Source organism: Myotis yumanensis, unplaced genomic scaffold (genome assembly GCF_028538775.1).
Source record: "Myotis yumanensis isolate MYYU_CA2020_CCGP unplaced genomic scaffold, mMyoYum1.0.hap1 SCAF_4, whole genome shotgun sequence".
Taxonomy (NCBI): domain Eukaryota; kingdom Metazoa; phylum Chordata; class Mammalia; order Chiroptera; family Vespertilionidae; genus Myotis; species Myotis yumanensis.
In genome coordinates, this window is record NW_027223755.1 from 8,294,078 (window position 1) to 8,304,297 (window position 10,220).

Sequence of the window (10,220 nt, forward strand, 5' to 3'; positions counted from 1 at the left end):
TGAATTTACTGGGGTGACATTAGTTAATAAAATTACATAGTTCAGGCCTTTCTTAAAGAGCTGGAGTTGAGTGTGTTTTTACCACCCCAAGTCAAGTAACACATAATACAATATAAGATGATGTATTATAGAATTGTATACCTGAAACCTGTATAATTTTATTAACCAATGTCACCCCAGTAAATTCAATAAAAAAAAAAAAAGCTGGAGTTGAGTATACCTTAAAGAAAATTTTAGCCAAGAAATGAGATGTCGCAGCCCCTGTAAAACCAACTGTAAAACCAACTGAAACTTGATTTGATTATGAGTAATTTTACTGTTATGATACTATTGTTAAATATTAACTCCTTCATAGTAATTAAGTCTTTGCACTGTAGCTGCTTCTGAGCGTGGACTAACGATATGGGTGAATTTTTCCTTGTTTTCTATCATATCATTTATCATTTTAATCTGATTATAAGGAACCATGTAGTTATCATTTTCTAATACTGTTTTCACAATCAAAATCAAGATCTTTTATAATCTAGACTTTTCTTTCTGTGAGTTCATAGACTGACCCATAAAGACAATAGAAAAATAAACATATTCTTTTTTCTTCTTTTGCAGCAGCATCTAAATATACGAGGGCCAATAATAGGACTGAAAGGGATCGAATAGAACTCCTACAAGATGTAGAACCTTTGGATTTTAATGCAGAAGCGTTTACTGATGATCCTCTTGAATCTGAATCAGGAAGGTAAGTTCTAGCTGTGTCATGTTGGCTCCAGCATGCCGCTGAAATCTTAGTAACATACTGGCCTGATGAGATAAATAAACATAAGGAAAATGTTCATCTTTACTACTAAAAAAAGCATGTTAATTCTGTCCAGTGTTGCTCAGTGGTTGAGAGTTGACCTATGAAGCAGGAGGTCATGGTTTGATTCCCGGTCAACATGCCCAGGGTTGTGAGCTTGATCCCCAGTACAGGGCATGCAGGAGGCAGCTGATCAATGATCAACATCATTTTTACCTCTCTCTCTCTCCTTTCCTCTCTGAAATCAATAAAGATATATATTTTTAAAATATATATCTTTATTGATTTTTTTACAGAGAGGAAGGGAGAGGGATAGAGAGTTAGAAACATTGATGAGAGAGAAACATTGATCAGCTGCCTCCTGCACATCCCCCACTGGGGATGTGCCCACAACCAAGGTACATGCACTCAACTGGAATCAAACCCTTCAGTCCGAAGGCCGACGCTCTGTCCACTGAGCCAAACAGGTTAGGGCGATAAAAATATTTTTAAAAGCATATTAAGCAAACTTTGATGCCTTTTTGTACTTTCTAATGTTTTTCTATTTTTAAAATTATAGCATTCAGTGATGATAACTGAAATCTTAATAAACTGCTAATGACATTACAAATTGATAGTAAGAGTCTTAACAATGTTTATTTCTGATAATCTCAGTTATGAAATTTATCATATTTAACAACAGCCTCCTCACTATGACTGGGTGTTAGACACTATTCTAAGCACTTTTACAATTATATTGTATTTTATGGTTGTAAATCCAATTGGATTTGTACCTAGAGAGGCTCAATAACTTACCCAGCATCACACAGCTTGTAAATGGCAAAGTCAGGTATTCAAACCCCAGGACTCTGGCTGCAGACTCTGTGCTTTTAGCCATGATACTACGTGGAAATAGATAAAAACAAAATATCATATGCATGAAGATATTCTGTTTACATTTAACATTCAAGAGTGGTTATTAAATGCTGTAAGTTCCACAATGTGTTTTACATCTCTCCACCGCTTTCCTTTTACATCTCTCAGCCTGTGATTCATGCGTTCTAGGCTCTAAACAGGTAGTTGTTAATTGATTTGTAACTAAGTAATAATCCTTGGGATAATATCCTTGGAAAATAGGTTTCTACTTTCAGCTACTGAATAGATATTACAGTGCTTACACATTATTTAGTCACTTCCTTTGGATGTGTCCTTGTTTTTCTCTCCTCTATTATTTTGATCTCAGATCATATTTTTATCCACCTTTCAGGTATCAGCCGGGTGGACGATACCTCTCGATGTCTCGCAGCAGAATATTTGATGATGTTTAAAGTCTGAAAGAATTCATGGAATAACTAACCCAAGCCAATCAGTTCAGTCTTTATGAATATCTGTATACCCTAAAATGTACACTGTACTCTCAGTGATAAACAAAAGACACTGAAAATCAGTCACATCTTAGTAATAGTTCATGCTCCATTGAATAGAGTATCATCTTTTCTAATAGAATTTATTACATACCATTCCTGAAGTGTCTGCCTTAGTTTGGAGTACAGTTAATTCATGGAGGGATTTAATTGATGATAAAGATCAGTATGTGTTGAGAACATGTAGTTCAATTTGTTTCATATTATTTTTTTCAGGAAAGTTGATTTAAAGCTCCAAAGAAGCCCTAAGTCAAACTATAATATTATACCACTTTATTTTGATTAACATTTTTGCTATTTCTAAAGAATATGTTAATCTTGTATTTCCCAAAGAATTGAAGACCATGATAACCATATTTACAAAACCCATGTTGTAAAACAAGGCTTGTTTACCAGACATAAGTAGGTGTAAAAAATTCTTTTCCAGCTCTGTATGCGTGTTGGTGAGGTCTTTGCATGTACAGTTCAGACTAGACTTCAGCGACAGTGCTGGTGTCTGCAGCACATGTGTGATAACTGGGCGAAGTGTAACTCTTAGTCTTTGGTAGTAACTGGAAGCTGCCAGTGCTTTGCTACGCCTTGTAAAAGATGTTCATTTCAGAGAGAAGTGTCCACCTTTCTCATTGAGCATGTTGATTTAAGTCTTGATTATTTCATTTAAGGAGAATCATACACATAATGGTAAATAGTGTTGTTGTTTTTTAATAACTAAAGAGTCCCACAGAATTCTCTAATATTTAAAGGTGCGTATTTATGCTTTTTGAAAAAGAATATCTGGTTATTCAAAGGCAAAAAGTGAATCCATTTTCTGTTATTACTACTAATAACACTTAAATTGTGGTTTATAGCAAACAGAAAACTACAGGCATACCTTGGAGATATTGTGGATTCGGTTCCAGACCACAGCAATAAAGTGAGTCTAATGTTTTTGCTGGTGGAGGGTATTGCCTTTAATTTGTAAAAAAAATAAAACAAGAAAACAACAACACCCCAAACCGTAACATCTCTAGGATGCAATAAGGCATAGCACAATAAAATGAGTTATGTTTATATATTAGAATGGAAATACTATCTAATAAAGAGGGAATATGCTAATTGACCCTCATGAAGTCGCGAAGATGGTGGCACCCACAGCCACAAGTTGGCAGTGCCCAGTCCCCTCAGCCCCCCAGCCACCCAGGGCCATTCGAGGCTCAGGTAACCAGGACAGGACGAGGCTTGCGCTGCCGGCAGTGGCAGTGGCAGCTGCAGAGGTGTGATGCGGCATCGCCTTCCCCTGATCACCAGGTGGCCTCCTGCCTCTGAGGGCTCCCGGACCGTGAGAGGGGGCAGGCCGGGCTGAGGAACCTCCACTCCAGTACATGAATTTTCATGCAGTGGACCTCTAGTATGTAATAACTTGTTGGTTTAAACATGCTAATTATTTTTAATTGATTTTTTTAACCTTTGTGGTTAAGTCAGAGTTAGGTGTTATATTTTAAATCATCACATTACTCACTGAATATAAAGGAGCAAAACATGTTTACAGAGAGGTTTTTATGTCCCTGAAATGTTCACACATCTTCGAGGACCCATGCTCAGGTTCATCCAGTGGTGACTATACTGGAACTTGCCCAGGCAGTCTCAGTTACAAACCTCTTGTCCAGGGGAACTTGTCCCATGATCACATTCACTCTTAAGCATTCCAGTTTTAAGATGAATTATATAGTCACTCTAACAATATGATTATATGTTTCTTGAAAGTAATCCTTCCTGAATCATAATTTTTTATTTTAATTTTCCTCTTTACTTAGTGTTTTCATGTGAATTTGTAAAGACACAGTTCTATGCAGATACTGAAAGTATGTCATTCTATTTATCTAATTTTCTTCAATTTTTATGATTTTTTGAGATTAGCTGCCCTTTAACATAATTATCAATGGATAAATTTTACTCTCAGTCGAAGGTCATATAGAGTGTCCATTTGAGATCACACATACACAGCCTTTTATTGTGAAGTGTGGTTAGAGCAAAATTGGCCAGGAGCAGAGATAATTTAATACTGCTTTGTAATTTCATGATTGACCATGGAATACCTTGGGCAAGTCATGTAACCTTTGCTGCTTCAGTTTCTTCATTTGCAAAATGAAGATGATACTTGCTATTTATCGACTGATCTACCTCACAAAGCTATTGTGAGGGTATTGAGTTGATGTTGATATGGTGGAGTTTAAAAAGAAAACAAAATCAGTCATTCGCTGTCCTGTTTTTCCTAGTCTATTTGAAGGTGTTGGATGGGAAATAATCACCCCACAAAGGGATCCAGTTTCTTATTATTACAAAGAACCCCACAAGTTCCCTAAGTGGAAACTTTTGGGAAATTCACCAAAAGTCCTCTGAAAATAGTACTGTTTTATTACTTAGTTTTAGGGTTTCTTTGGAATATTTCTCTTAAGTATAATGTTGTTTCTTGTCAGGTTTTGTCATAAAACTCAGATGTGATTGTAGAAGCTGAAGCAGAAACGAGAAGAAATTATCCAGTTACTTTTATAACTTACAGTTACCTAAGATAAATTGATAGGAAAATGTAAGGGAATATACTACTTTCCTTTATTATTAATTTTTTATTATTTGAATAATCAAAGTATTACACTTCATGAACAGTAGATCCCTTTATGACTTCTGAGTTATTTTCCCAATAATTTTGGTTACGTGATCCAGAGTACTCAACTTTTGAAGCAGAATTTATCATATAAGATTTTATATATGATCAGTTAGGAAGGTTACCTGGTAAATTTGAGTTCAGAAAGTAATGGTTTAATCTCTGAAGACAGATTATTGCTGGGGGACTAAGTAAGCCACCTTGTATAAAAATCTGTAGTAAGTACAAGAGAGTTCTTTTTTGAGAAGCTTATTAAAATGTAATGGCATCTACTGTAAAACACTACTACTAAGTTAATATCCTTTACACGCAAAGTACTTTTCTTGAAGAGTTACTTCTGGCAATTACCTCTTGAAGTCAGATGTCTTTCTTATATAATAATAGATATCTGATTACATTTTCTATATTATTTTTCTAAATAATTGTTAGGTAAGCATATTCAGTAAGCTGGTAATTCAAAGTAAATTTTGCAGAAAATAATTAATAATCGACTAATTTCGTGAAAAACCTGTAAGTTGCTACTTAAGTGTTGTTACTCCATCAATAATGTATTACTATCCATAGAGCATTTTTGTAAAAATCATCACTAAAATAAGAAATAAGATATAAGCCTAATTATTAGGATTTGTTCTCTCACCAAATGAGTACAAGGGCTTTGGGACAATGTCATCACGCAAGAGCCCCTCACTTCACAAGAGCTAAATCAAAAGAGTCGGTGGTTCTTTAGTTATAAAAAACAGATCCGAGACTCTGGCAGTCCCAGCCTCGGGAAGAAATGCCACCAGTTGGTGTGTTTTGGGAGTCTGCTGTTTGATTAGATTATCGGTTCTTATATTTATGCCTTTTGTGTACCCAAATGAAAGGTAATGTGGATGGGAAAGGCAATGTGTGTTTTCATAAGTGTATTTCAGCATATTAATGAAGGAATTTCATTTATGTACAATAGCAAACCTCACTTTTTATACCTTTAATAGGTTTAGGGAATGTTCTTGATGGTGTGGTGGTTACCACTTTAAAGGAAAAATAAACTCTCTGTGATTATAATTCACACTGCCCAGTTTTGTGAGTTTTATACTTGTGATTTGAATGGACCATGTCTGAAAATCACAAGGACGAATATATTACACCTCCATTACCTTTCATGCTCAGCCTGATTTCCCTAAATTTTATTCTCATTTTCAAAAGATTTGTCCATTAAGGTTGATGGAAGCCTTGTTATAATTTCAAGTTTGTGAATAAAGCAAAAATAATGGCACGTTCCTCTTTTCATATTGATATTCCAAAAGACATTTGTTTTTGATACACTCCCTGGGGAGCATTAACTTTTTTCTCCTGAAAATATTTTCTTTTATGGTTATCTTGATCTCAAATTATTTTTGCAAAAAGAGATTTTACTGTGTTTAGTGCAAAAAAAATAAAAAAGAGAGAGAGAGAGTTCATGTAAAGTGGAATTTCAGATTAGAAACACAATATCATTTACTATGGCAGACATATGAAGGGTGAAATGTATTAAGCTGACTATACAACACATTTAGAGTTGATGTAATTGACATAAATCTTATCAACCTTGTTGCTTTGAACTGTCTTTCTCAAAAGAATGCTGGCTAGCATTTTCCCTACTTGCTACACCAAATTGTAGGGGAGAGACTGTGTATGTATTTTTTAAAAGCAATCCAATGGATTTGTTTTTGTCCATATTTTGAAAACAAGCTTGAAGAATTTTTTTTATTTTAGAAGGTAGGGAACATGTGAAACTGTCTTTTAAATTACTGTAATCTAATATATATTTATAAATTATAGCATTAAAAAGTTCTGATATTGATGTTGTTACTTCCTGGTATTTAATTTTTATAAAATGTTTTTGTAAGTAGCTAATTGTAATATTTCCTTTAAGTAATTTAAAAAATCTTTCCCAGATAAATTCTGCCCAGAACCTATTTCCTTAGGGCAATATTCTAAAGTTCAGTAGTCCAGCGTGAATTTGAAATGTTCTTACATCTCTTCAGTCTCTTTTAATATATACAAGTACCCAAGCAAAGTACACCAAAAACCTAATTTCTGTGTTGCATTAATAAAGTATATGTTAATTATCTAATTCAGTGGATTAGGTGGAATAAAAGATAAGTCTTTCAAATATGTATCTGATCATAATTTTTCAAAATGTTCATTATGTTCGTTTTTGGTGCATGATGCCAAATAATCCTTAATCGGCCATTACTACCTGATATGTAGTGACAAATGTTTTTCTATCTGATCAGTGGATTGTAGATTTCACTATTTTTCTCTGCAGATAATCACTGCATTTTCAAATTGATTTGGAAAAAGCAGTGGCGAAGTGCTACTTATAAGTAAATTAGCATATTTGGCCTTATCTATGTATAAGGTTTTCTCAGTTTGATTTTGACAAACTCATGGACTTGGAATTGCTCTGTACTATTTTAATTTATTGTGATGTAATGATTTTTTGAAATGTTTAATTGATTAGCTGTTAAAATATAGAAAATTATGTAGCTTTGCATGAAATAAAGTACATTTCTACAAGTTACTAAGAATTTTGCTAATTATTTATGCATTTTACACCATACCATTTTTGATATTAAATTCTTGTAAGTAGACTGAAGCACTCTTTGTTTCTTAGAAAACTATTAACAGATATTATAAAAAATGTTTTAAGATATACTTTAGATTCCATGTTACTTTATCCTGTGTTTATAATTAGAATAAGTAATCGTTATAAAGATTAGAGCAGAAATCACTGAAATTGAAAACAGGAAAAATCAACAAAACCAAAAGCTGAGTGTTTGAAAAGATAGATAAAAATGATGAACCCTGGTCAGGCTGAGCAAGAAAACAGTTGCTTTTCTATATACCAAAAAGAACAATCGAAATTTGAAATAAAATACAATACCACTTACATTAGTCTACCTAATACAACAAGACAAGAAGATAAAATAAAAGATACACAGATTTGGAAGGAAGAAATAAAACTGTCTTTGTTTGCAAATGACATGATTGTCTATGTAGGAAATCCAAAAGAATTGACCAAAAAAAAAAAAAAAATACTCCTGGAACTAATAAGCGATTATACCAAGTTTGTAGGATGCAAGGTTACTATGCAAAAGTCAATCCCTTTCCCATATACCAACAATGGACAAGTGGGATTTGAAATTTAGAAACATAATACCATTTACATGAACAACCCCTAAAATGAAAAACTTAGGTATACATTTCACAGAAAGGATGTAAGATATATAGAGGAAAACCACAAAACTAATGAAAGAAATCAACTAAATAATAGGGAGAGATTCCATGTTCATGGATAGCAAGACTCAAAATTGTCAGGTTGTCAGTTCTTAGATGCTGAATGTGCATTTTCTCAACCACATCCACATTTTAAGTGATTTCTACTTTGGTTGGCAGTAAGTTGTTGCCCGAGGTAGTTCCCTTTGCCACCTCCTGCTCACTCAGTCTTGGACGTGTCCACGGGCCTGCCTGAGGGGGACCACCACCAGGAAGGGGGCTACATGCTGGGCCTGGCCCCCCAGAGGAGGACATGAACCTGTTCCTAAGCCCAAGAGCCAATGGGAATGGACCCCAGGGTTTCAAGGAAACTCCATATATGCCCAAGTCAGAGCTAAGCTCAGGGCACACCTCGACACGTGTTGCTGTCCTGACATCCCAAATGCCTGTCACACATTGCATGCATGGTACCCCACGCTTTGGATACTATTGTTCATAATCCTTCAATTTCCAAGAACGTGTAACATAGTTCAAATGAATAAAAAGGCTCTTTTTAAATAACACAAACATTTGACTATTGTATTTCTCACATCCCTTGTGAGCACTAGACTTTTTTTTCTATTTTAGTCAGATTTCGTTTTGAAACTTTGCTTTCGTATGGACACTCAGTAGAAAAGTACTTATTTATTGCCAGTTATCTATTAACAACAAGCACACAAGACTTCTGACTTACAGTTTTAAAGATTAACCCTCAAAGTTATCTTCATAACTGTCTTGACGTTTTGGGGTTCTGTTAATTTTTAATTTTCTTTTGCTTTTTAAAATTTATTCTACTTTTGCACTTTAGACTATTAAATTTGATTTTGTTTTGCGTGAAAAAAACATGTCAGTTCTTCCTAACTTGATCTATAGATTCAATGTAATTCCAAAAGCTATTTAATGGGTATTGACAAACTGATTATAAAGTTTACATGGAGAGGCAAAAACCCCAGAAGACCCAACACAAACAACATCGAAGGAAAAGAACGAAGTCAGAGGACTGATACTGCCCAACTTCAAGACTTAGTATAACGTTACAGTAATCAAGACAGTGTGGGATTGGTGAAAAAAATAAATCAATAGAACAGAATAGAGAGCCAAGAAATATACCCACATAATACGGTCAGTTCATTTTTGACAAAGGAATAAAGGCAATTCGATGAAGGAAGGAATGTTTTGAACAAATGATGGTGGACAATGACATACAAAAAAAAAAGAAAGAAAGAAAAGAGAGAGACTTAATGCTACAGTCTTTACCTTTGAGATTCAGAACAAGATCTAGACACTGACTAACCCTTTCACAAAAATTAACTCAAAATAGGTCATAAATCTAAAACTTGAACACAAAAGAAGATAATGTGGAAGAAATCAAGGTGACCTTGGGCTTCTGGATTGCAGCCTGCGTTCCCTTTCTTGGTTTATAGGTGTTCACTTTGTAATCGATTGCTGAGCAGTGCATGCTTTTGTGTGTGTTTTGTTAGATGTACTTTTTTTTTTATAATAAAGGTAAAGTATATAGATAATCTATGTATGTAAAAGCCTAAGCAACCATCTGACCGTCTGACCAGTAGCTATGACATGCACTGACCACCAGGAGGCAGAAGCTCAATGCAGGAGATGCCAAGCTGCAGTGACTTGGCAGCTGCTGTTCTCGGGTGATGCACCCAGAACGAAACTGGAGAGGAGGAAGCTGAGAACTGCCCTCTCACAATCCGGGACCCTTCAGGGATGTCAGAGAGCTGGTTTCGGCCAGATTCCCACAGGCCAGGCTTCTAGTTACTATATAAGATGGGAGTGGAGGAAACTGCATTAGAGTGTTTTAAGGTCTGGTACTATCCAGGAGTAAGGATATTGCTTAAGCTAGACTTTGTTAAGAATGCATGCTATCATTTAGTGATCATTAAAAGAATAGAAATGGGATAGAGCTTCAAATAGAGGAAAGATGGAAAGATGTTTAAAAATTCAGTCAATTCAAAACGGCAAAAGAACAGAAACAGCCCCAGACTAGAATGTATTGTGTAGAAATGCATGCATCATTGTCAGACTACACAAGTCCTGTGAAGTGATTTGCAGTACTCAAGTCAGGGTATGACTTCAAGACAGC

At 34.9% G+C, this 10,220-nt stretch overlaps 1 protein-coding gene across 2 annotated transcripts in view; it reads left to right on the forward strand.

The window, feature by feature from the left end:
• LMBRD2 (LMBR1 domain containing 2) overlaps positions 1-6,092 on the forward strand; it is a 48,064-nt gene extending 41,972 nt beyond the window's left edge. The window contains exons 17-18 of one of the 2 annotated variants that reach the window (XM_070411832.1): positions 610-736; positions 2,040-6,092. In XM_070411832.1, the coding sequence (XP_070267933.1) occupies positions 610-736; positions 2,040-2,100 (188 nt within the window). In that variant the 3' untranslated portion in view covers positions 2,101-6,092. Of the gene's footprint in view, positions 1-606; positions 737-2,039 lie in introns of both variants that reach the window. The other variant, XM_070411830.1, reaches the window with a different exon arrangement.
• The last annotated feature ends 4,128 nt before the right edge of the window (positions 6,093-10,220 follow it).